Here is a 25,220-nt window from a genome sequence, read left to right on the forward strand (position 1 = left end):
ATTTAGTACGTGAATTTTTAGTGCGCCACAACTTGATGACCACGACCGATTTGGTATCACTATCACACACTCGATGATTATATGTTGGTGTTTATACCACGACCGATTTGGTATTACTTGCTCCGTTTTAAAATAAGAACATTTTGTCCTCTTTTTTCCTTAAAAAATTAACTTTTAACAATCATGGTATCGAAGTTTATAAAAATAGAGAATAATTGCATTCGAACTAAATAAAGTAGGAGACAATTACAATGGAATTTAATAAAGTTGGTATAATTTATTCTTTTTGCTTTTGTATTGCTAAGCGTGGGATATGGGTGAAAAATGAACTTATTTTGAGGGGATGGAGGCCGGCGGGGTAAAATATATAGGACACTTTGGCTTTGCAAATTTAGACCGACGTGTTGTTTTCAACAAGTCAAACAAGCCAATGCTAGTAAAAGGACAGTGGCATATCCAGCTATGGCGTATGCAGAATGTGCGTTGATATTTAGGACCTATTCAGATTTGAGGAATTTTGTGGGCCAAAATTTTAGAAGAATTGAACCGTTTGCTGTAAAATTCATACGTTTCGAAGGAGCATTTATAATTTGATCTCAAACAAGGGCGCAAAAGTTAGAGAGACTGCTCAATGAAGGCATTTTACTTTGTGTTATCATACTGTATAAAAACCATCCATGCGTACCAAGCAAAAATTTTCACAATTTGACCCTTTGCAAAAACTATTTTACAAATAAACCGTCACCAAAACTTATTTCAAAAATAACCCTTGGCGTTGAACTAAGACATCTCAGTGCTAAATAGCGTGGCGCTGAATATGCGTTGGCAAGCCGACTTAGTCACCCATCCGCGGTGGCACGGTATTCAACGCCAGTTGACATGGCGCTGAGGTGTCTAAGTTCAGCGCCAGGTGATTTAGCGCTGACCAAAAGAGTCAAATTTGAAATAAGTTTTGACAGCAGTTCATATGTAAAAAAAGTTTTTGCAAAGGGTCAAATTGTGAAAATTTCAACGTACCAAGGGACTAATTATTGCCTACTATTTTATTATGGGATTTGCCCATATATACATACCCAGAGAAGGGAAGACAAAGATGCAATACCAAACAATAAGATAAGAATGGAAAGAGACAAATGCCCCTCACAAAATCCACAAGTGAATGCCATCACAGCTGGTAGCCCCAGAAGGCCAGAACAGGACTCCTGTTGGTCTCATTGAGGTTAGCTAGCCAGCCACTATGGAGTGGAGTAGTGTATTATGGAGCATAGTGACCCATCACTTTAATAAGCACCGGTGATTGGCACGCTTCAATCATGGCTTTGTATCTTTGTGCTTGCAAAAGTCTCAAGCAATCCCAAAGCAAAGCAGATGGTAAGATGTTCTGCAGGAATTTTGTAATGTCATCATCCAATGGCCATGGCTTTGGCCCCAATTGACCTGTTCTCACCTCTGCCTGCCCTCATCACACTAATTTTTTTAAAAGATGATCATCAAACTAATTTAATCCACTACCATCAATTATAGTTGAAAAAGAAAGCCAAATTGGACCATTGCTTTAACCCGAAAAAGAAAACTGAACCGGTGCTTCGCTCGATCTGGTCCAATTCAAACACTGTTTATGTAATCGAAAATTCGAACCGCTCTAAACTATTTGAGTTGGGCAACTTCATTGTGAATCATGAATTAAAGTAGAGATTTTGGACCGGTTGGCATGGAAAAGAGTTGGGCTCCACGTATATGAATGAACCAAAGAAAAGCCCAACGACCAGAACACCACAATTTTAAACCTAAATCACTTAAAATGGCGCAAGTTCATGGTTGAAAAAAAAACATATAAATGTCATACCTTATGGCCTAACTTTTTTTTTTCAAAACACAATTAAAATGCAAGCTTTTACAACACACCCTACGTCCCTACACATATGAGCACCTCCGAAAAACTAGGACAGTATATATTGAGATTGACGAAGTCATCACGGGTGTTTCGCTGTCAACGTTCAAGTCTAGGAAGCTACTCTCACTTCTCGGAGTAACATATTTTTCTTAGACGTATACATAGTATATGTGCACTCCTATTTGTCCATATTTATTTTTCAAATTTGGTTTCACTCTCCAGATAGGACTCTTGGGCTTGTTTAGAAGGAAATGGCCCACGCAAATACTGGCCCATCACGAGGCCCAAATCTGCGTGTCCAAGGAGGAGGAGAGAAGCAGCAAAGCCCAACTTCATCTGCCTCGTCTCGTCCTCACCCCGCCTCGCCGCCTCAAACCCTCTCCCCACCTGCATCCCCTCTCCTCCACGGCGGCGGCGGACACCACCGCACAATGAGGAGCTCCCCTGCGGCGAGTGGCACCACGCCGTCGAACATGGACAGCGGGAGCGAATCTGACAGCGCCCCCGAGGAGCTCACCGCCGTCCAGGTACGCCCCTCCTGCCTACGAGAGGAAGCCGAGGACGACGGCCGTCGCGCGAGCTAGAGCTCAGCTAACCCCTGTATCCGAGCGAGGCTTCGTGTGCGTCGTGCTGCCATGCGCTGGATGGATCATGGATAGCACCTCGTTTGCTGCGCCCGCGAGAGCTGAGAAGCACAAGTACTAGTTTAGTAGTGAGCTAGAGCTAGGGTTGTTGGATGTTTACTTCGATCTCACCTTCGCGATGCCTCGTCTTGGAGATCTTGGAGTTCGTGCTGACCGTTGCTCGCTGTTGATGCTTCGTAGGGGGTTGAGAAGCACGACGAGATCAGTAAAGTTGAGAAGGACAGTGCCATCAGGTGTGTGCCCCTTTATCCCTTTGTTCCTTGCGTGTATGCTAGGCTTGATGATTGGATGGATAAGCACTCTGCTGATTGTGCTTCCCTTATTTTGATTTGTGTTGTTTTAGTTAGCTACATGATTATTTAGGTGATTGATACTTCTATTCTATGGAGATGATCTGTGTTTGTGTTTGTGATATATATCAATTTGTATCTTGTCTTAATTTCTGCTTGTTTGCTTGTCAGTCTCAGAAGATGGTACTACAACTGAGGTTTTGTTTTGTTTTAGAACTAAAACTAAAAGTATGTTATTCTCGATGATTATACACCACTTATGCCTAGATGTAAACTGTCCATACATGCTTCTAGGTGGTCTTTCAATGTTTGTGGTTCCACATGTACATAGCACATACTGTTCTCTGCAGCAACCTGAAAATATGAGCATTATAATTGATGTTTTGCTTTCCCGTTGTAACATCCATGATCCATGGGAACTGCCTATCTGGATCCCAAATGATTTTGTGAGCATCACGGTGGTGTCACTGTTTCTGCTAATTGTAAGCTGTAGCTTCTCTGACCTAACATAGTCATGTAATCTCAGAGTATCGCAGCAGGAGAAAGAGCGGAGGAGAAGGTGGGCCCAACGAAGAACATCCTCAAAACCAGATAAAAAGGAGCCTCTGGAGGTAGAAGATAAAGACATCAAACAGAAGGCAGAGAATGAAGAAGATGAGGAGAGCGAGGAGACCCATACTATGCCTGGCATGCTCCCTACCAATGTTATCGAAATGCTTGCAGCACGTGAGAAGTATGTGTACTTCCCTTGCACCGTATTCAGTTTTTTTTTGTTTTTTTTTTTTCAATTTTGCGGACTTAATTGGTTACTGTCGTCCTTTTCTCCTTCAGGCAAACCTTCTCATCTGACTCCGAGGAAGAGATAACAAATCAGAAGGTTCAGAAAAGGAAGAAGCGGTTGAAATCTTCCGGGTACTTTTTTCATGTCTTGCAGTCTCATATGAATTATGTGGAAATGTTACTTATGCTAGTTCTTTTGCCAATGTTTGTCAGGCCTGAAACAATTCTGTTGAAAGACGTTCGCTCGACACAGCATGTGAAGAATGCCCTTGCTTTCCTGGAGCAAAGGAAAAACCAGGTGCCAAGATCCAATGCAGTTTTAAAGAACGCGAACAAAGCTTTGCGCCTCCTTTCATCGAAGGGCAATTTTTTGAGTTGAATATGGTAATTGCGAGAGCAAAGGATTTTCTCAATTTGCTGTTAGGTATGTGCTTCGGAAGACATTTATGTTTCAGAGGGATGGTCTTTTTTGTGCTTTTATTTGAGATGAATTGGCTTTCACATCCCAGGCGCACAACGGGCATATCGATGAGCATGAAACTGTACAATACGAATGTTTGCAAATGTAATATGTATGGTGCGTCAGTATTTGACAATTCTTTGGGCATGAGTAATTTCTTATATGGAATATTATTGTTCATTACTTCTTTGCTAAAGAAAATGGGAATTGTTCAGTTAAACCCGTTGACATGAATTATTTGGAAACTTAGCAACCAATCAAATGAGGATGGCATGGACATCCGGAGGTTTGCATCCACATGATGTTAATTTTACTTCTGACTTCAATTATTTTTCAACTCGTGTAATATTAATTTGTACTCCATCTGTCCCTAAATATTTGATGCCGTTGACTTTTTTAAAGATGTTTAACTGTTAGTTTTATTAAAAAGTTTAGGTAATTATTAATTCTTTTCCTATCATTTGATTTATTGTTAAATATACTTTTATATATACATATAGTTTTACATATTTCACAAAAGTTTTTGAATAAGACGAATAGTCAAATATATTTAAAAAAGTCAACGGCATCAAATATTTAGGGACAGATGGAGTAATATTATTGTTGAGCGGTGTTCGCCTGGTATGTGGGCGCAGGAGTTGCAAACCAGCATCAGTGTGTCACTTACCTTGTTTGCCGTTGAGCAAAATTTGCTAAGATGAAAATCATATCTGAAAAACCCGTAATTAGCTACCAAAATCTTCAGCTCAATTTCCATTTGTATTATACAGCATCAGGATATATTATGCCGGCGGCGGCTAGATGATGTCTACACCGTAGGGTTGCATGTGCCGGCCGCAACCACCCACAGGTTTTATCTGATGCGGTGAAGGTCAGTGTGAGGCAGGCGCCATTGCACCGACCGAAACACACGAACAGCGACAACAGCAAACAGATACTAGAGCAAAGCCCCCACAAATTTAACTAGATTGGATATTTAGTTATGCTGTGTGTTCACCAACAAGCGCGGGCCGAGCGACAGAGACATATGCTATCCTCCAACAGTAGCATAGCTATGTACTCGCTCCATTTCAGTTTAAAAGAGGTTTTTGACTTGGCTCACAATCAAACTACTTTAAGTTTAACTAAATTTATAGCAAAAAGTAGTAACATTTTAAACCCAAGATAAATTTATTATAAAAATATATTCAATTATTGATTTGATGAAACTAAGTTAGTATCGTAAATATTACTATATTTATCTATAAACTTAGCCAAACTTAAAACAGTTTGACTTTGACTAAAGTTAAAACGTCTTATAACCTGAAACGAAGAGAGTATTTTTAAAACCACAGGAGGGGAAAAGAGAAGATTGAGAAAATACGCAAAATGAGGTGAGCCATTAGCACATGATTAATTGAGTATTAATTATTTTAAACTTTAAAAATAGGTTAATAAGATTTTTTAAAGCAAAATTCATTTTTTTTAAAAAAACACACCGTTTAGTAGTTCAGGAAACGTGTGTGCGGAAAACGAAACAAACTCTCTCTCTCCGGCTGCCGAAGGCAGCCTAACAAGTTTGAATGTTTATTATCCATTTTCAGTTTTTTTTTAAACATTAAGGTTTTACTACACCAGCGAATAATCTTTTTATAGGTCGTATAAATTGATAACCTCATACATAAGTGGATTTGCGGGTTAGCCACTTATGTTCATCAGTGAATAATCTTTTTATACATCGAATAAATTGATAATCCGATATATAAGTGAATTTGTGGGTTAGTCGTTGGGTGAGCCACCACCCGGCTCTGCCACTATAAAATCTCCCGAGGAAGATGACGAGGAGTCAGTCAACAGTTGACTAGCTGTTCGATTCGGCCATGGCCACCGAGCTCACTGAGTACTTGCTGCTCCTGCCGCTTCTCGTCGTACCGCTCCTCTACCTCGCGGCGTCGTCGTCGCGGAGGTCGGGGAGGCTGCGGCTGCCGCCGGGGCCGTGGGCGCTGCCGGTGATCGGCCACCTGCACCACCTCGCCCTCGCCGGCGCGCCCACGCACCGCGCCATGCGCGACATGGCGCGGCGCCACGGCCCGCTCATGCTGCTCCGCTTCTGCGAGCTCCCCGTGGTGGTGGCCTCCTCGCCGGACGCCGCCCGCGAGATCATGAGGACGCACGACGTCGCGTTCGCGTCGCGGCCGATCGGGCCGATGCTGCGGCTCGTGTTCCAGGGCGCCGAGGGCGTGATCTTCGCGCCCTACGGCGACGGGTGGAGGCAGCTCCGCAAGATCTGCACCGTCGAGCTCCTCAGCCACCGCCGCGTCCACTCCTTCCGCCCCGTCCGCGCGGACGAGCTCGGCCGCCTCCTCCGCGCCGTGGCGGATCAGGCCGCGTCGTCGTCGTCCTCGCCGGTGAACCTCACCGGGATGATCTCCGCCTTCGTCGCGGACTCCACGGTGCGCGCCATCATCGGCAGCCGGAGCAGGCACCGCGACACGTTCCTGCGGCTAGTGGAGGACGGGCTCAAGATCATGCCGGGGATGAGCTTGCCGGACCTGTTCCCCTCGTCGCGCCTCGCCATGCTCCTCAGCCGCGTGCCCGCCAAGATCGAGCGCCGCCGCCGCGGCATGATGGGCTTCATCGACACCATCATCCAGGAACACCAGGAGAGCAGAGCCGCCGCCGAAGACGAGGACCTTCTCGACGTGCTCTTGAGGCTCCAGAAAGACATGGACTCCCAGTATCCCCTCACCACCATGAACATCAAATCCATCTTGATCGTAAGCTCTCCTCCCCGAACTCCGGCTACTTCCCCCTCGTCAAAAACGAAATCCTCTTCATGTAATTCGCTCGAATCCAGGACATGTTCGGCGCGGGCAGCGAGACGTCAGCGACGACGCTGCAGTGGGCGATGGCGGAGCTGATGCGTAACCCGGCGGTGATGCGCCGGGCGCAGGACGAGGTGCGGCGAGAGCTCGCCGTCGCCGGCAACGACAGGGTAACCGAGGACACCCTCCCGAGCCTCCACTACCTCCGGCTGGTCATCAAGGAGACGCTCCGGCTCCACCCGCCGGCGCCGCTGCTCCTGCCGCGGGAGTGCGGCGGCGCGTGCAAGGTGTTCGGCTACGACGTGCCGGCCGGCACGATGGTGCTCGTGAACGCGTGGGCGATCGGCCGGGACGCGGCGGCGTGGGGCGCCGCGGCGGAGGAGTTCTCGCCGGAGAGGTTCGAGCGGTGCGAGAGGGACTTCAGGGGGGCGGACTTCGAGCTCATCCCGTTCGGCGCCGGGAGGAGGATCTGCCCCGGCATGGCGTTCGGGCTGGCGCACGTCGAGCTCGCGCTCGCCGCGCTGCTGTTCCACTTCGACTGGAGGCTGCCGGGAGGGATGGCCGCCGGCGAGATGGACATGACGGAGGCGGCCGGGATCACGGTGCGCCGCCGTTCGGACCTACTGGTGTTCGCCGTGCCCCGTGTCCCCGTGCCAGCGCAGTAGACAGCTGGTGTTATCTTATCTAAGCCAATATGAGTAATCGCAATTAATGGCAGAATTTACCGATAATGGCCGTCTTTAGATTATTTTTTTTCTAAAAAGGTCACATCGAATGTTGGACACATGTATGGAGCATTAAACATAGAAGAAAAAAATCAATTGCATAGTTTGCATGTAAATTGTGAGACGAATCTTTTGAGCCTAAATATACCATGATTTGACAATGTGATGATACAGTAAACATTTAATAATAACAGATTAATTAAACTTAATAAATTCGTCCTGCAGTTTACAAGCGAAATCTGTATTTTGTTTTGTTATTAAACTATATTTAATATTTTAAATGTGTGTACGAATACTTAAAAAGATTTGGCCCAGCAACTAAACACAGCCAATTTCATGTGAGCAGTAGTCAAATGGTCTCCTTGATTACCGTCATTAGTCAAAATCGCAGTTCACATCATCACATATTCACATGGCGCGAAAGATTACGACACGCTACCAATTACCAAACCCCCAAACACTTTCCCCCCTCAAAGCCAAACAATGATTGAGGCAGCCATGGCCGGCGGCGCCATGCCGCTGGTCGTGCTGCTCCTTGCCACCATCCCGCTCCTGTTCTTCACCATCAAGCGCTCGGCGCAGCGTCGTGGCGGCGGCGGCGGCGGCGAGGGGAGGCTCCCGCCGGGGCCGTGGGCGCTGCCTGTCATCGGCCACCTGCACCACCTCGCCGGCGACCTCCCGCACCGCGCCCTGAGCGCCCTGGCGCGGCGCCACGGCGCGCTCATGCTGCTCCGCCTCGGCGAGGTCCAGGCCGTGGTCGCCTCCTCCCCGGACGCCGCCCGCGATATCATGAGGACCCACGACGCCGCGTTCGCGTCGCGGCCGCTGAGCCCGATGCAGCAGCTCGCGTACGGCCGGGACGCCGAGGGCGTCATCTTCGCGCCCTACGGCGACGGGTGGCGCCACCTCCGCAAGATCTGCACCGCCGAGCTCCTCAGCGCCCGCCGCGTCCAGTCCTTCCGCCCCGTCCGCGAGGCCGAGCTCGGCCGCCTCCTCCGCTCCGTGGCCGAAGCCACCTCGTCTTCCTCCTCCGCCTCGCTGGTCAACCTCACCGAGCTGATCTCCGCCTTCGTCGCCGACTCCACGGTGCGCGCCATCATCGGCAGCCGGTTCGAGCACCGCGACGCATACCTGCGGATGCTCCAGGACGGGCTCAAGATCGTCCCCGGGATGACGCTGCCGGACCTCTTCCCGTCCTCCCGCCTCGCGCTGTTCCTCAGCCGCGTTCCCGGCCGGATCGAGCACCACCGCCAAGGGATGCAACGGTTCATCGACGCCATCATCGTCGAGCACCAGGAGAAGCGCGCCGCCGCCGCCGCCAACGACGACGACGACGAAGACGAAGACTTCCTCGACGTGCTCTTGAAGCTCCAAAAGGAGATGGGCTCCCAACACCCGCTCACCACGGCTAACATCAAAACCGTCATGCTGGTAATCAAGCTCTCCCTCTCTCTATCTCAAAAACCTTCGTGTTACTTGCAGAGTCCCTGATCATGGATCACTTCCCATGTTTCATGATCCTAGGACATGTTCGGCGCCGGCAGCGAGTCGTCGGCGACGGTGCTGCAGTGGACGATGGCGGAGCTGATGCGAAACCCAAGGGTCATGCAGAAGGCACAAGATGAGGTCCGGCGAGCACTCGCCGGGCATGACAAGGTGACAGAGCCAAACTTGACCAACCTACCCTACCTACGACTAGTCATCAAGGAGACACTCCGGCTACACCCACCCGCGCCATTGCTACTGCCACGCAAATGCGGAAGCACGTGCAAGATACTTGGATTTGACGTACCTGAGGGGGTCATGGTGATCGTGAACGCGTGGGCGATTGGTAGGGACCTGACGTATTGGGATAAGCCTGAGGAGTTCGTGCCTGAGAGGTTTGAACACAACGGGAGGGATTTCAAGGGAATGGACTTCGAGTTCATACCGTTTGGAGCTGGACGAAGGATATGCCCTGGCATCACATTCGGGATGGCGCATGTTGAGCTTGTTCTCTCTGCACTTCTGTACCACTTTGACTGGGAGCTTCCACAAGGGATGGCGGCAAAGGATCTAGACATGACAGAGGATTTTGGAGTCACAACACAACGGCGGTCTAACCTCTTGGTGCGTCCAATCCATCGTGTATCGGTTCCAGTAGAGTAAACATACTTGTAAGATATATTTATAATAAATGTAATTGCCAATGTACGTATATTAGTTTCAGTTTAATTTTGTTTTTTTATAATTGGTAAAAGTCGAGTTTGACATTATATGTTTGTGGAGTGATATATATATCATATTAATTTATTTTTATTTTTTTTATAATTATTTAGGTGACATGAAAAAAGATATAAGAAGATGTATCCTCAAGTGATGAAAATCTCTCTCCAGATATACAATTTCTATGTATGTCATTACTTGTTCAATCTTCTATAACTAGGGGGCAGATAACTTGGTTCATTTGGGCTCATTATCCTCTAATTTTCCTCTTGGGTGGTGCATCAGTATATTCTCCAATGTTAATGTTCTCTCTGAAACCTATAAAACGTTTTGCACTAATCAGTAATCAAGTATAATCAGTTCGGTTTCCGCATTTTGAAAGAGGCATGAATAAGTTGTGTCCAGTGTGGTTTTGACGTGAGATGCACGGACACAGCGCACGCAGAACATGTGCACATCCGTGCAGGGCTTCGTACTTGTAGAACGCAAACCTGTTCGTCCATGTCGCGTTCTCCCAGACATCCGAGCCGTGTCGATCGCGTGAGCTGCCATGGCCGGCGAACTCGCGTTCTATCTGCTCCTCGTAGGTCTCGTTGCCGTGCCATTGCTCATCTTGCTCGGCTCCGAGCGGCGCACGGCGGCGAGGACGCGGCTGCCGCCGGGGCCGTGGGCGCTGCCGGTGGTCGGCCACCTGCACCACCTCGCCGGCGGGCTCCCGCCGCACCGCGCCATGCGCGACCTGGCGCGGCGGCACGGCCCGCTCATGCTGCTCCGGCTCGGCGAGGTGGAGGCCGTCGTGGCGTCGTCGCCGGACGCGGCGCGGGAGATCATGAGGACGCACGACGTTGCGTTCGCGTCGCGGCCGGTCGGGCCCATGTCGCGGCTCTGGTTCCAGGGCGCCGACGGCCTCGTGTTCGCGCCCTACGGCGAGGCGTGGCGCCGGCTGCGGCGCGTCTGCACCCAGGAGCTCCTCAGCCACCGCCGCGTCCAGTCGTTCCGCCCCGTCCGCGAGGACGAGCTCGGCCGCCTCCTCCGCGCCGTCGACGCGGCGGCGGCGGCCGGGACGGCGGTGAACCTCACGGCGATGATGTCCACCTACGTCGCCGACTCCACGGTGCGCGCCATCATCGGCAGCCGCCGGCTCAAGGACCGCGACGCGTTCCTCCGGATGCTCGACGAGCTGTTCACCATCATGCCCGGGATGAGCCTCCCGGACCTCTTCCCGTCGTCGCGCCTCGCCATGCTCGTCAGCCGCGCTCCCGGCCGGATCATGCGCTACCGCCGCCGCATGCGCCGGATCATGGACAGCATCATCCACGAGCACCAGGAGAGGAGAGCCGCCGCCGACGCCGCCGGTGACGACGACGACGACGACGACGAGGACTTGGTCGACGTCCTCCTCAGGCTGCAGAAGGAAGTGGGCGCGCAGTATCCTCTCACCACCGAGAACATCAAAACCGTCATGATGGTAAGCTCGACGCCGCCATGGCCGAACACCGAAAGCTCGACGCGCGCGCCAAAGATGTCTCCACCATTTTTCTCCCTCGCTTCTTTCACAGGACATATTTGGCGCCGCCAGCGAGACGTCGTCGACTACGCTGGAGTGGGTGATGGCGGAGCTGATGCGGAGCCCGAGCGCCATGCGTAAGGCGCAGGACGAGGTCCGGCGAGCCCTCGCCGCCGGCGCCGCCGGCCACGACACGGTGACCGAGGACATCCTACCCAACCTCAGCTACCTCAAGCTCGTCGTCAAGGAGACGCTCCGGCTGCACCCGCCGGCGCCGCTGCTGGCGCCGCGCCGGTGCGACAGCCCGCGCGAGGTGCTGGTGCTCGGCCACGACGTGCCGGCGGGCGCCACGGTGCTCGTGAACGCGTGGGCGATCGGCCGGGACACGGCGGCGTGGGGCGGCGCGGCGGAGGAGTTCTCGCCGGAGAGGTTCGAGCGGTGCGAGAGGGACTTCAGGGGGGCGGACTTCGAGCTCATCCCGTTCGGCGCCGGCCGGCGGATGTGCCCCGGCATGGCGTTCGGGCTGGTGCACGTCGAGCTCGCGCTCGCCGCGCTGCTGTTCCACTTCGACTGGAGCCTCCCCGGCGGCATGGCCGCCGACGAGCTCGACATGGCGGAGAGCTCCGGGCTCACCACGCGACGCCGGCTTCCCCTCCTCGTGGTTGCACGGCCTCATGCCGCTCTCCCCACTAAGTACTGTAATTAATTATCACCACCATCAAATCATCAGAATCTAAACCAAAATATCTTAAGAGTTAAGATGAAAGCAAACCTTAACCAAAAGATTAATTTATCATCATGCCCATGAACATTGGCATCAGTAACTGTAAGTTGATGAATGGTTCATATTTGATACATATTTCCTTTTGTTGACTACTTGGATGAGATTCTGAATCTTTTTGTAGACATTTTTTGCTGTTGAAATAACTACACTTTTGACTTGTTGTTCATGGATGGCATCGATATTTTCTATCTGAAGAAGACTAAACCTGATGCTTTACAGTAAGCTGCACTGGACGGCGAATACTAATCCCTTATCTCAACAATGGTAGAGCAGGTACAATAGCAGGCTATAAACCAGCTATAAACATATTTTAAAAAGATAAAGAAAAATAGAGAAAAGTAGCGGGCTATAGATCTGTAGCCAGCTGCAGCACGGACTCCAAGACGTAATGTGTGTATGACAGGTAAGATTAGGTATTAATAGTATAGTAAACAATTGTATGAATTGGTTATTACATTAGCTATAAATGATTTGGAGTTAGTATTGGGCTATATTATTAAACTTGCTCTTAATAGCTTATCTACTGCTTGACCATGGAGTACGTCACAGTTGCTGTCACATGAATACTTTTAACTTTTCTTGCTTGAAATTTCCAAGCTGAAAGAAACTCTTACAAATAGAAACCCTAGTGTTTTTTTTTTAAAAAAACAGATTGCTCAAGTGAGTTCTTACATTTTTTTATTTAAAAAAATTCACTTATAAATAGATTGGTAGCCAAGTTAAGACCAAACAGTAGTAGCAACTAGCAAAGGCAGCTCAGCTCAAGTTTAGAGTGAGAGGTGAGAGCTCAGCGGCGCGCCATGGCGGCATCTCGGCTTGCGCTCCTCCTCCTCGTCCTCGCCGTCGCCGCGGCGCGCCACGCGCTCCCGGCGGCGGGGAGCGACGCGCACCCGGGGTACGACGGCGCGGAGGACACCTGCGGGGTCCCGGCGGCGGCGGCGGCGGCGGGGAGGATGGAGGAGTACGGCGGCGGGCGGATCCTGGACATCACCCACGCGTACCGGGCGGACCTGCCGGCGTTCGCGCCGGGGGCGGTGACGGGGCCGGTGGTGCGGCTCAGGGACTCCATGGCGAACGGGACGCTCTACAACCTGTCGGAGCTCAAGATGGAGTGCCACATGGGCACCCACGTCGACGCGCCGGGCCACATGAACCAGGGCCACTTCGCCGCCGGCCTCGACGTCGACAAGCTCGACCTCGACCTCCTCAACGGTACGCCCTCGCCGCCGCCGCCGCCGCCGCCACTTTACTTGTTCCCCTTCCTGCTCGCGCGGCGACATGGTCGAGGTTTTGTGTGGTGCACGTGATGCCACCGATGCCGGCTGCGGTATCCGTAAAGGAGATTAGTACAGGGGGAATTTGGGATAAATTTGGAGATGAACTCGAAGACGAGATGGGGAACTATAGATAACTATTTTGTTCTGCTACCTGCAGCGCTAGATCAGATCCTCTACCTTAAGTCACATGAATTTATTACTAACATAGTGACATGTGTGTCCAATAGGTAATTGTTAGTGACAAAGGCACGGTGACGACTTTAAAGGTAGATGATCTCAGTCCGTACCCAATACGTAATTTGCACTTACATATATATGTTTTTTTTTAAAAAAGAGAGGCAAACTTGCTAAAATATGTTTCCACAAAAGGTGTGGAGAAATACTACGATTTGTATAGTTCACAAATAGGATAAATGGTACTTATAGTACATATATCGCTCAAAATATCAAATACTTCCTCCGTTTCACAATCTAAGTCATTCTAGCATTTCCCTGTCTAGATTCATTAACATCAATATAAATGTGGGAAATGCTAGAATGACTTACATTGTGAAACAGAGGGAGTACTTCTCAACTTTAGTATGTGCTAATACATTAACATGTTTTACGTATCTACGTGTACATTTTTCTCAGAATTTTGTAAAGTTCACACATTATAAAATTTTTAAATGGGTGTAGCTATTCCTAGATCCAGAAAGAAAAAGGCTATGGGTACAGAACTCATACAGATGCTGATGTGGCATGCCACGAGTAAACCAAGATTTCTTGTAACTCCCATATAGTAAAATCAAACAGTTGAGAGCTTTGTTTATAAGAGTTATGTAAGATGTTTTTAGTTACAAACTTACAATAGTGAATTGTCCAGTTTGGGAGCAGTTCTTTACTTTTTTTTTTGACGCAAGTTCTTTACATCGATATGAATCTAAGTTAATTGTCTCCTGTGCTTCTCCTGTATACGTCTATCGCTCTCTGATTACAGTTTTGCCTGAGTGGAAAACCAATTCTGTTTGGTTTGGCGTCTAGACGTTTGTTTGGAATTGGACCCCACCTAACTACATCAAAAGTTCTCATCACACCCTACTCATTTAGTCATTTTGTTATTGCAACCAAATCGGGTGTGTGCTACATGCCTACAATTTTTTAAAATAATTTGAAACCTAGTTGGTGCTCTGTGTCTGTCCTTTCTCCTACCAATCATTAAGATGAGCATAGAAGCCAAACCTGTCTTTCTGATTTTGCACGATCTCCCTTTGCATACTGACAGCTGACAGGATCAAGTGAATTAGACAGCTCCATTTCAGTGTTAGGTGCTAGTATTAGTCTGCCATTGTTCCAGTTGCTTCTCTCATGCAGAGTTGCAGAGCACAGCTTCTTGTCCTGCTGCTTGCAAAGATCAATTTTTCGTTGGCTTTGTTCCAGCATTGAAGATTCACCTGATATGATTTGATCAACAAAATTAACAGTTTAGCTGAAGAAATGTTGTGAAATACTTAATAGTAGCTGTGAAATGCCTATTCAACAATTCTTTCGAAGTGCACTCTCTGTAATGTAATGCATTCCTAAGGAAATTGCAAATGAAACTTGAGTGAAAATTTGTCAGGTAGTTATAGATATTTGAAGTTCCCCGCAAAAAAAAAAAGAAGTTGATCGATTTCCTCTTTGCTGGACAGGTCCTACATTATTGGTTGATACTCCAAGAAACACAAATATAACAGGTACTATTATGTATACTTTTCTTTTTTCCAAGGAGCTACCTGCTCTATCACGAATATAATTAATAATTATATGATATATCTGATGAATTTACCACATTCAGCAGTGCTGCCCATGCCCCCATGGTCCCACAGATATGACAAAAACATGAATATCACTTCTATGTCTTGTATATAAAATGCATCACTGTTTGCATGCACTTTCTTTATACAGCTAAAGCAATGGAGTCGTTAAATATACCAAAAGGTGTTCGTCGAGTTCTTTTCAGGACATTGAACACAGATAGGTATGTACTCTTTTCTGGACATATATTCATGCATAATATTCACACCTTTTCCCATAGTGCAGGCTCAGTTTTTAGAACAAGTGGTCCGTTGTCCATATGCTCATTTTCAGCATTTCTCTTTTGCATCTTTACAATACAGATATCATTAGTTCATCTATATAACCAATTAAACTGTAAGCAAATGATTTGCAGGAAGCTCATGTGGAAGAAGGGAGGTGATCTGAGTTATGTCGGATTCACAGAAGATGGCGCACAGTGGTTAGTTGACAACACTGACATCAAGCTAGTTGGTATGTAATTCTGAGATATCTTACACTTAACAGTGGTATTGATAACTTCTTTTTCCTTGATCAAGCTAGTATTAAGTTACATTTATGGCCTTTTTGTCGGTGATAAAGATATGTATGCATTTATCATTTTTTTTTGTTTGATGAGAATTTAATGCTATGCTATTGGCCGATTGGCTACTCTGCAGGTATTGACTATCTATCAGTTGCAGCATATGATCACTTGATCACTGCCCATGTGGTCTTTTTCAAATTCCCGGTACGACGCTATCCTTGTTCTATTTCAGTACATCTGTAAATTGGTCATTCTCACTTCTTTAATCTACTTCAAAACAAATCCTTGACAAACATTACAGAGCTGAGTACTGACTAAATAGTTACTTCCTCCGTTTCATAATGTAAGACTTTCTAACATTGTGCACATTCATATAAATGCTAATGAATCTAGACACACATATATACCTAAATTCATTAGCATAGACATGAATGTAGGTAATACTAGAAAGTTTTACTCCCTCTATTTCACAATGTAAGTCATTCTAGCATTTCCCACATTCAAATTGATGTATATGCCTAGATTCATTAACATCAATATGAATATGAGAAATGGTAGAATGACTTACATCGTGAAACGGAGAAAGTACATTATAAAACGGAGGGAGTAACTTTGAAAGCATGCCATTGCTGCATTACTTACTGACAAGTTTTGGGACAGTGCTTGCTTTACTCTGTTTTGATGTTGCTGCAAAGAATGTTTACACCTTCATGAATGGGTGATTTAGAGCACGATGAATCTAGCATGCAAGATTATATTACTGGCTGTAACCATTGGTTGATTTGCTGAATTTGTTCTTTCAGAATATCATCCTAGTCGAAGGCCTGAAGCTAGACGATGTCAAGGCTGGAATCTACATGCTGCATTGCTTACCTCTGAGGCTGGTTGGATCCGAGGGCTCACCAATCAGGTGCATCCTGATCAAGTGATTGCTTCATCACTGCTCCTGATAATGGCGACACTGCAGATCATGCCATCTGATGCTGCTACATCCTGGCTGAGGCCTTGAGAGTGCCAAGGCCAGCTCAGTAGAAAAACAATAATAAGTGTAAACGTATATATATCGTTTGTTTGATCAGTAATAATTCAATAAAGCACTTAAAGTAATTTTTCATGTAAAAATGCAGCAGATATTAGGAATGTGGTGAAAGAAACTGACAGACTAGTAATCCCTTTGTTCTCAAATACGAGGCGTATTAGCTTTTTACATGGTCTACAATTTGACCGTTTATTTATATCATAATATATTATCAACTAATGCGGAATTAACATCATATAAAAATATTTTTTAAATACGGATCTAATAACGCTACATGTATGACGTCAAACCTATGTTACTAATTTAATTATTAGTAAAAAAATTCAATGTTAAACTTTCCAAAAAATAAGAGTATTTTATAACTGATGGTGTAACAGTTATTGAGCTGGTTTAGTACCTATCTCTACTATTATAAAAATTGAAGATGTTTCCGCGGTCCGTCATCATGTTTGAGTCGGTTTTAATTTTATGTTTTAGTTTTAATCTATATTTCTTCTCTACTATTATAAAAATTGAAAATGTTTTTACCGGTATTTTGGTACGTCATCCGTATATGAGTTGGTTTTTAAGTTCGTTTGCTTTTGGAAATACATATCCGTATTTGAGTCGGTTTCTAAGATCGTTCACTTTTGGTAATACAGAAGGAATCATATAATAAATCTGTTTAAAAAACTCGCATGCTAACTTGAGATGATCGGATTCCTAACCACAGCTCATGATTTTCTATATATATATATATATATATATATATATATATATATATATATATATATATATATATATATCCAAACGAACTCCTACAGTAAATTTCGTCTTAACTAAACCATATAATAATAATAAGATTAAAATAGTTTTCACCCGTTGCAACGCACGGGTATTTTTTTCTAGTTAAGTATAAGAGTCAAAGATTAGTGTTATCATTGGTTACGGCATGGTACGGGACTTATTGTCGAGGTCTAGTAATGAAAACTGCTTGATATATCAAACAACTTTACTACTGTATTTCTCTTTTCAATACAGCTCGAATCTTAATAAAAACATACAAAATGACTCAGGATGTAAGTGCACATGCATTTGCAGCGTCAAATTCCTCTTCAACTCTACAAATACACACACATTATTACTGACGAGAGTGGAACATACAGATTAATATTAATAAGAGGAATTGCACAATGGACTAGGCTTTTTTTTTCTTTACCACAGTTGAATAATGGGCCATATATTTACTTCATGTTTTCACTTAGGACTAGGTTTTCTCACACTTTATTCTCATTGGACTAGTTTAGACTTGGATCTTTTTTTCTCATCGATGCTGTCCATCCACAACTCGAAGCTTGACCATGACCATATGCAATTGAGTCTCTTGGTGGCATCCTACAGGACTTTGCGTAACACCACATTCACCTTAGGAGAATGGGCATAAGGTATAGGGCTGACGGATAGGCCGGCCGACAACGATCATCTCGAGCCACGGGTTCAAAGTGTCAAGTTTGGTAACAAACCATGATTCAACGCAAATGGTTTTCTAAAAACTAGTCTAATATGCTACTTAGATAATAAAACATGACCCAGAGTGAAATTTGGTCATAATAATATACTCCCTCCATCCTAAAATATAAGCATTTTTACTATAGTGACGAGTCAAACGTTTTTAACTTTATCTATTAATAGAAAAAAAATATTAATCACGTAAAATTGATATTATTAGATTTATCATTAGACAAACTATAATAATATGTAACTCTTTTTATTTAAAACATCTTACTTTTATAGATATTGTTGGTCAAAGTAGTATCACAAAAACCGTGTCACAGTCCAAAATGCTTATATTGTGGGACGGATGGAGTAAATGTAAACTTATATATGTTGTCGGTCAGCAAAATTCCAATAAAGCAAAAGTCTTTTCAATTTTTCATCTACAATGAAAAATGCAGCAGATACGAGGAGTGGTAAAAGAACTAGTAATAACACTCTAGTAGTAGCTGCTGCGGAATGAGTTGGCGGCTCAGGGTGTAACCCATTTATAGGTCAAAATAAGTGGACTCGCGGCGCTTATTTTAGCATATAAGTAGGTTTCGCGGGTTAGACACTTACAATCCTTAGCGGCCTTCTTCAGAGTCATAGCAAAAGGTTTGTTTGTGTGGAGAGATGTTATACAATTTATGGATATCTTCACAGTCATAGCAAAATGTGAGGTAAAGGATGAAGAAACCTCCTTTTGGGGGTGATGTATGGAATAGCATAGTCAGATCAATCTCTTTCCCAAGAGCATATTCTTTTGTTTCCAACGAAAATGATTCAGTTTGCATCGCAAGTTTAAAAGACATATCTCAAACCTTCATTCTCCACTTTATAAGAACATGCTTATCAGGAATATATCCAAATGTTCTGAATTACTTGCATCTATAGGAATTCAGTGCCCCTTCAGTCAATGATTGTTGGTTGAAACCTGTAATAAATTGGGATTCGTCTTTAAGCTTTGAAGAAATTCTACATCAAGGCAGCCAAGATGTCACATGCTTCTTCTCACTCTGTTGAAAAGGTCCTATATGCAACATGGAACATATGGAATGGAAGCAAAGGAATGGCCATATTATTCCTATTTTGGAATAGAAGACCCTCTTTGTTTTCTTGGAAGTCCTCTTAAAAGTGAATACTCCTCTCTTACTACATCGTGTAAATCATTACGAGAGATCAGCTTTATGTGATTGGATAGACATGCTGTAAATTGTTCTTTTAATTTTTAATATATTGAACCGTACAGTGTTTCTGCTAAAAAATAAAATAAAATGAAGAATAAATTACACTGTGAACTATCTTTTATTACCAAAGTTTCATTCTAGACCATCTTTTATTTTTTTTTCACTTTTCGCTAGGTATTTTTGGTTTTTTATTTTACTTTAACCACCCAAACTTTCTTGTTTTGATAAATACATTTGAGAGATCCAAGAAATACTGTAGAAGAAAGTTTTTTAAGGAAATTAATTTTTAGAGACATAAAGCAAATAATCCGCAACAATAATCTAGCGAAGTAGCTAAACAGAACATAGCCTTAATTCACGACTAGACATTTCTAAATATGAGAGCTTTCTTAGAGGGTTCCCAATTAGTATAGGAATAAAAAGATCAATTGATCGATGTAGTTGCTTCTTTAATCGTATGAATGAAAAAAAAATGTGGATAAAACTTTTATATGTTATTAGCAGTTTAAAAGCCAAATGCTGGAAATAGAGCACGATGAAAAAAAAAACAAAATCAACTCTAAACTTAAGTTTCAGCTGATAAATTAAGTTTCGAGGTTGCCACTCTCAAGATCTGATCCAAGGGATCAAAGATGTAGTAATAAATGTTTCATCCTTGTTTCATCAAGTTCTACGGAGTACTAGCAAGGGTCAGCCACAGATATAAAGAAATGAAGTGCCGGGGAAAATAGAAGTCCATAGATCGCATGGTGCATGGTGAAATTAACCCCTGAAAGTTTGCTGATCACAACAATATTCTACTCCTACTTGGTTCAGTTCTCTGTCTTGTTAGTAACATCGTACATTACTTTACATGAGTAAGAAATGGGCAGATCCGTAAAGGATACCGTATCACAGGCAAACTAGAAAACGCAGCTTACAAAGAGTGCAATATGGCGGAAAAACAAAACTATTCTTGAAAGAATGAACTAATCAGTCTATTACCTAGCAACTCCATTTTGATGATTTATGGTCGATGGTCGCCAACTTCTCTGATGCAGATGCTCAAGATGACACCTACGCACAATGATCCATCCAGTTGCTGATATATGAGCATAAGAATGAATGCATGTTCAGTAGAGCACCGGATAGTTGTCAGACTCCGCATCATATTCATACGGATAAGGCTTTCATGTTTGTATCTGCCCAGACTTGGATGGTTGAATTTAGTACTTGATCACATGATGTCGCAACCATAGTTCATACATAACCATGTGGAACGCGTCGTAAGGAAGAGGAGGTGAATGCCACACAAAGTGTTTCTGTACCTGCAATCCCAATTAAACATGTTACAGTATAGTACCGCACTGCTGAAACTTCAGTGCCTCTAAACAATGGCTGAATCAAATTATTTACACGCAAACAGACCTGAGGGCAGCTAATGTTCTGAACAAGACAAGTGACACATTACAATCTTGACCAAGTAGCTTATTTGTACTATGAATGTGATCTACTATATTTATTTTCCATTACAGTTAAGTACAACGCTGAATTACATGCTTCCTTTTGTAAATAATTCGGCGGCTTCATAGAAAAAAAGGAGGGTCAAGAGTTGCAAACCTGAACAAGAGATTTGTGCAATTCAACAAACTCTTCCTGTGATATAGATTTAAGTATACTTTTTAGTTGATATACATCACGCTCCTTAAGTACAACAGCAAATTTTCTCCAGTCTAGGATATCATTGAAAGGCAAATCGTAGTAGTCTGACAAAATAACTAAAAGGATGAAACAAAATGGATTAGAACTCAATAATCAGAAGGGTACTGAAAATATCAGTTCCCGTGAAATAGGAAAAACAGCATAAGTAGAGTGGCATGTATTATGAATGTCACTGGGTAGAAATACTAACCAGGAACACAACCGTAGTGTATTGAATCAGATATACGGGCACTATTAACTTGAGAGCCACCAGGACAAATACAGAACTTTGTGTGGTAGAACTGCTTCTGGTAAACCAGCTCTCCAATAGCTCTACTGATCCGATTGTTACTGATAGCAAGCTCTGTATCATTCTCCCAGACTTGTGCCAAAATGACTCTTATTTTAGAATTGCGATGGCCAGCCCAAAATCCAAGGATTGTCCTGTTGCCATGGCAAAAGCAACAAAAGACAAATTTTGTAGGAGTGCAAATAGATGTTCAAACCATAGCATCGTCACAAATTTATGGTCATGACAACTTTCATTTTGCTACAAGGTGATTCGTTGCACATGAACAAAGTGCTGAACTAAATGTAAAACCATGTAGTCTTCTGAATTAATCATAGGTTGTAAGATTCAAGGCATGATCAACAAGATAACCACGTGAGTAAGTGTGAGTGTTTTACAGAATTTCTCAAGTAAACAGATATTTTTCACTTGAAGGCACTATTACTAGAAAAGTCTAGAATCATACATGGAGGCACACATATATAGTCAGTCTAGGAAAAAGAATCATTCAGAAGTCCCAAATGAACAATTTTTTTATGAAGACAACCATAGAAGAATATAAGATCACATATATAGCATAAGAAGCAGTAAGTGTCATTCCAACCTGTTCTCAACATCATTTCCTCCTTCAGGCAGAGCAAATGGCTGCAATACTTGAGGAAGAGCGATATCCTTATGCGGTATAAAGTCAACATTATAGCTTGGAGAACAGACAACTCTAATAGAATTCTTCACCATGAATGGAAGTCCTTCAAAAGCCCTAACACCTACATCATGGCAGGTGACAAAGAAATGGTCCGCTCCAAGTGTCCTGTTCCAGTAAGGATACTTGTTTATCAAGCCTTCCACATAATCCTTAACTATTATTGTCATGTTCTCATATGAAGTACCCTGCAAAGACAGACATATGCACGTCAACAATTATAAAAGATCAATTACAAAAGATATGGACAACCAACATACAATTTCAGTCACATCTAATAACAGGAAATTCGTTCCTGTATCAGATGAAAAGAAAAATGCATTTCAATGTTTGTAAGCCGACAAATTTCCGAAACCAAAGATCTTGCACCAGACTATACTGCTGACTAGAAACCTATCGGCACATCTACAATATCGTTCTACTTTCGCTTCAATAATGACATGCAGGTATAAACAACACATTAACTAATACTACTTTGAGAACCGTTACTATCCCAAATTCACAGTGCAATGTTCCAGCTATAGGCTGAAGAAAGGAATTTTACATCATAAAGCGCATTCTACTATTAATAAATTCATTTGCCGATTGCCCCAACCACACAGCAACCGAGCAATACTCAATGCACCAAAACGGTGATGCCATCCTAACACGACAATTAGGCCCTGTTTGATTTAGATTATTGAGTGGAATGTTGTCACGGATTATCTACTTGATTATAGGAGTAAATCGAATATTATATTAAGAAATAAACTTAACAAAATAGCTTGAAACAAGTGATCTAAAGTTCTAAACCATACAATACAGTAGACGATATTTTTTTTTTGAGAAAACGTATTTCTCGAAGCATGGAGCAAACAATCTGTTTCAATAATCCGATGAACGAGCTGAAAAGAACATGGCCTTACAATGCTATGGAAGTGTAAATAGAAGTAGAGCGGAGAATGGACCTTGCCGCGCATCTTGTGGGGGGAGATGGGGACGAAGAAGAGGTGCGCCTTGTCGGGGTCGCCGGTGCGGAAGCGGCTCTCGCGGATGTTCTGGAAGAAGTAGCCCTCGCTGGCGTACTTCCCCGTGAGCTTCCGCGGCGTCTGGTAGAACGTCTTGGGGTCGCCGTCCGGGTACATGTACACCTTGAAGCTCCGCTCCATCTCCGCGTACCCCGCCGCGAAGGCCTCGGCGGAGTGGTACACCGACGGCCGCGCGAAGGAGGAAGGGCGGGAGCCGCCGATGGCGAGGGAGGGTGGGGCCGCGGCGGGGCGGAGCGAGCGGAGGGAGAGGAAGGTGAGGGAGAATAGGGCGAGGGCGGCGAGTAGCAGGAGCGCTCGGGGGAGGGGCGCCGCGGCGGCGGAGGCGGCGCCGGGGAGGCGGCCGGCCATCGCCGGAGTTGGGGGGAGGGGAGGCTGGAAGAGTGATGCGAGGGTGGATCGGAAGGGTGTGGGAAGTTGAGGGTGTTAAGTGTAAAATCAGCGTTAAGAATGACATGAGATTGAAGGGACATTAGGCCCTCTTTGTTTAGGGTTATAAGCCAACTTATAAGCCGAAAAGTCTAAGACCCTTTTTCTTTCAGCTTAAGATTATTATAATCTAGATTATTGAGTCAGATTACTATAAGCTAGATTGTTATAATCTGTAGTAGAATAAGCGGTTAGTTGTTTCTTTTCTAGATTATTAGAGCCTAGATTATTGGGTTTGCAAGTCTAAAGAGGGAGTGGAGTGGCATGGTGAGTAATTTTTCACCCAATAATCTGGAAAAAGCTCACCTAAATGAGCTTATCAGATTATAATAAGCTGGACTCCAGATTATAATAAGCTGCTTCAATAAGTTGTATGTTTCTTTCAGCTTACTCCCAATAATCTGGATTATAATAATCTCAAGCTGAAAGAAACAGGGCCTAAGCCTGAACAAACAAATAGTTTTTTCGTTTGTCTTTTTTGAAGCCATAAGCCACTCTAACACTATTAAGCCAAAAGCTAGGTTGGAGAAGCTTTTTTTGGCTTACGTGAGGTAGATGCATGACTCCACCATTAAACTTAAGACATTAAATCCACCAGCTTATAATATATAAATCATATAAGCAAATAAGCTGACTTAAAAATCTAAGCCAATAAGCCTAAGCCTAAACAAATAGGGCATAATTATTTGTCACGTGCCAATTAATGATTTGCCACTCGATATCGATATCTATGATATGTGGGTCTAGTGGCAAATTCTTTAGAACCACTCGTAAAAGTGGCAAAACGTTAATTATTCCAGGATTTGAAAACATGAATTAAAGATGGTTCAATCATGTTTCAAAACTCATACATATATGCTCGTGAGGATCCATATAGTATTTGGGAAAAGGAACAACAATGTTTACTATTTGGCACATTCACAGATTCACTATCCAACTACGTGTGACGACGATCATTTCTCTTTGCTCGTCTCCTATATTTCTTCATTCGAGATGGTTGTAGCTTGCATCAACGAAGTAACCCACGTTATCATGGATGACATTGCCATACGGTGTTGTGCTCTGATCATTCAACAACTTTGATATAAACACCAACTCCAATAGTAGTAGGGTATTGAGCTAGGATGGAGATCCTCTATCTTAAGTCACATGATTTTGAGTCATTGACATGTGGAACTTTTTTGATATGGATCTACATTTCAGTAATCCTAAAGTCACGTGATTTAAGGTAGATGATTGCTATATGTGGCGGATGCCGGATGGCCTTGAGCTCAAGTCCGAAGAATAGTGAGCAGCTACAAGCGAACATAATAGTGAGCACTAAGCAGTGAGCCATGCAAGCAAGGTGAGCTAACAATACGTTATCCCAATTAATTGCACTGTAAGCTCCATTTATATATCCATATAAGCAATTAATACTTACTTTCATTGGACTGATAATACTCATCGAGCCATCGTTTTGGACAAGAACATGATCTCCAAAAATATCAATAAATATATAATGCTATTGAAGTGGAGTACCTTTTAAGAGTAATCTATGTATATAATCTCCGTAATTCTAAGATAAATATTTTAGAAATTATTCATATTCAAAGATTTTATAGTTTACAATCGGCCTTGTTAAAAACGACAAGTATTATCA

At 44.3% G+C, this 25,220-nt stretch overlaps 6 protein-coding genes across 6 annotated transcripts; 5 read left to right on the forward strand and 1 right to left on the reverse strand.

Moving 5' to 3' along the window:
- The first annotated feature begins 2,261 nt into the window (after window positions 1-2,261).
- Window positions 2,262-4,251, forward strand: LOC4328541 (protein pxr1). Its single transcript, XM_015770447.3, has 5 exons — window positions 2,262-2,421; window positions 2,719-2,771; window positions 3,355-3,561; window positions 3,660-3,740; window positions 3,822-4,251. Exons 1-5 carry the CDS (start codon window positions 2,326-2,328, stop codon window positions 3,985-3,987), a joined length of 603 nt encoding a protein of 200 aa, XP_015625933.2. The 5' UTR covers window positions 2,262-2,325; the 3' UTR covers window positions 3,988-4,251.
- A 1,500-nt stretch (window positions 4,252-5,751) lies between these two features.
- On the forward strand, window positions 5,752-7,713 carry LOC4328542 (desmethyl-deoxy-podophyllotoxin synthase). Its single transcript, XM_015770444.3, has 2 exons — window positions 5,752-6,824; window positions 6,905-7,713. The coding sequence occupies exons 1-2, from the start codon at window positions 5,928-5,930 to the stop codon at window positions 7,535-7,537; spliced, it is 1,530 nt and encodes a 509-aa protein (XP_015625930.1). The 5' UTR covers window positions 5,752-5,927; the 3' UTR covers window positions 7,538-7,713.
- A 339-nt stretch (window positions 7,714-8,052) lies between these two features.
- Window positions 8,053-9,895, forward strand: LOC4328543 (desmethyl-deoxy-podophyllotoxin synthase). Its single transcript, XM_015767317.3, has 2 exons — window positions 8,053-9,028; window positions 9,122-9,895. Exons 1-2 carry the CDS (start codon window positions 8,081-8,083, stop codon window positions 9,743-9,745), a joined length of 1,572 nt encoding a protein of 523 aa, XP_015622803.1. The 5' UTR covers window positions 8,053-8,080; the 3' UTR covers window positions 9,746-9,895.
- Window positions 9,896-10,120: 225 nt separating this feature from the next.
- LOC4328544 (zealexin A1 synthase) lies at window positions 10,121-12,259 on the forward strand. The gene is made up of 2 exons (XM_015767318.3): window positions 10,121-11,270; window positions 11,362-12,259. The coding sequence occupies exons 1-2, from the start codon at window positions 10,353-10,355 to the stop codon at window positions 12,013-12,015; spliced, it is 1,572 nt and encodes a 523-aa protein (XP_015622804.1). The 5' UTR covers window positions 10,121-10,352; the 3' UTR covers window positions 12,016-12,259.
- A 561-nt stretch (window positions 12,260-12,820) lies between these two features.
- Window positions 12,821-16,833, forward strand: LOC4328545 (cyclase-like protein 1). Its single transcript, XM_015771343.3, has 6 exons — window positions 12,821-13,305; window positions 15,041-15,085; window positions 15,297-15,369; window positions 15,562-15,659; window positions 15,845-15,915; window positions 16,515-16,833. Exons 1-6 carry the CDS (start codon window positions 12,894-12,896, stop codon window positions 16,638-16,640), a joined length of 825 nt encoding a protein of 274 aa, XP_015626829.1. The 5' UTR covers window positions 12,821-12,893; the 3' UTR covers window positions 16,641-16,833.
- Window positions 16,834-20,168: 3,335 nt separating this feature from the next.
- LOC4328546 (probable glycosyltransferase At5g03795) lies at window positions 20,169-23,550 on the reverse strand. The gene is made up of 5 exons (XM_015771342.2): window positions 23,072-23,550; window positions 22,026-22,312; window positions 21,344-21,576; window positions 21,052-21,209; window positions 20,169-20,759 (listed from the first exon to the last, which is right to left on the reverse strand). Exons 1-5 carry the CDS (start codon window positions 23,498-23,500, stop codon window positions 20,658-20,660), a joined length of 1,209 nt encoding a protein of 402 aa, XP_015626828.1. The 5' UTR covers window positions 23,501-23,550; the 3' UTR covers window positions 20,169-20,657.
- Between the last annotated feature and the right edge of the window lie 1,670 nt (window positions 23,551-25,220).

This window comes from Oryza sativa, chromosome 2 (assembly GCF_034140825.1).
Source record: "Oryza sativa Japonica Group chromosome 2, ASM3414082v1".
In the NCBI taxonomy this organism is placed as follows: Eukaryota; Viridiplantae; Streptophyta; class Magnoliopsida; order Poales; family Poaceae; genus Oryza; species Oryza sativa.

What these genes read in the sequence shown, in the direction of transcription:
- LOC4328545 (XM_015771343.3), top strand. Translation starts at nt 12,894, where the DNA reads ATGGCGGCATCTCGGCTTGCGCTCCTCCTCCTCGTCCTCGCCGTCGCC. An exon ending in CGACCTCGACCTCCTCAACG is followed by an intron (nt 13,306 to 15,040) that starts GTACGCCCTCGC and finishes TTTGCTGGACAG; the next exon opens with GTCCTACATTATTGGTTGAT. An exon ending in CACTGACATCAAGCTAGTTG is followed by an intron (nt 15,660 to 15,844) that starts GTATGTAATTCT and finishes GCTACTCTGCAG; the next exon opens with GTATTGACTATCTATCAGTT.
- LOC4328542 (XM_015770444.3), top strand. Translation starts at nt 5,928, where the DNA reads ATGGCCACCGAGCTCACTGAGTACTTGCTGCTCCTGCCGCTTCTCGTC. An exon ending in ACATCAAATCCATCTTGATC is followed by an intron (nt 6,825 to 6,904) that starts GTAAGCTCTCCT and finishes GCTCGAATCCAG; the next exon opens with GACATGTTCGGCGCGGGCAG.
- LOC4328546 (XM_015771342.2), bottom strand. Translation starts at nt 23,500, where the DNA reads ATGGCCGGCCGCCTCCCCGGCGCCGCCTCCGCCGCCGCGGCGCCCCTC. An exon ending in CCCACAAGATGCGCGGCAAG is followed by an intron (nt 22,313 to 23,071) that starts GTCCATTCTCCG and finishes CTGTCTTTGCAG; the next exon opens with GGTACTTCATATGAGAACAT. An exon ending in TGCACAAATCTCTTGTTCAG is followed by an intron (nt 20,760 to 21,051) that starts GTTTGCAACTCT and finishes TTGGGATTGCAG; the next exon opens with GTACAGAAACACTTTGTGTG.
- LOC4328541 (XM_015770447.3), top strand. Translation starts at nt 2,326, where the DNA reads ATGAGGAGCTCCCCTGCGGCGAGTGGCACCACGCCGTCGAACATGGAC. An exon ending in AGGAGCTCACCGCCGTCCAG is followed by an intron (nt 2,422 to 2,718) that starts GTACGCCCCTCC and finishes GATGCTTCGTAG; the next exon opens with GGGGTTGAGAAGCACGACGA. An exon ending in GAGAAGGACAGTGCCATCAG is followed by an intron (nt 2,772 to 3,354) that starts GTGTGTGCCCCT and finishes ATGTAATCTCAG; the next exon opens with AGTATCGCAGCAGGAGAAAG.
- LOC4328544 (XM_015767318.3), top strand. Translation starts at nt 10,353, where the DNA reads ATGGCCGGCGAACTCGCGTTCTATCTGCTCCTCGTAGGTCTCGTTGCC. An exon ending in ACATCAAAACCGTCATGATG is followed by an intron (nt 11,271 to 11,361) that starts GTAAGCTCGACG and finishes CTTCTTTCACAG; the next exon opens with GACATATTTGGCGCCGCCAG.
- LOC4328543 (XM_015767317.3), top strand. Translation starts at nt 8,081, where the DNA reads ATGATTGAGGCAGCCATGGCCGGCGGCGCCATGCCGCTGGTCGTGCTG. An exon ending in ACATCAAAACCGTCATGCTG is followed by an intron (nt 9,029 to 9,121) that starts GTAATCAAGCTC and finishes TCATGATCCTAG; the next exon opens with GACATGTTCGGCGCCGGCAG.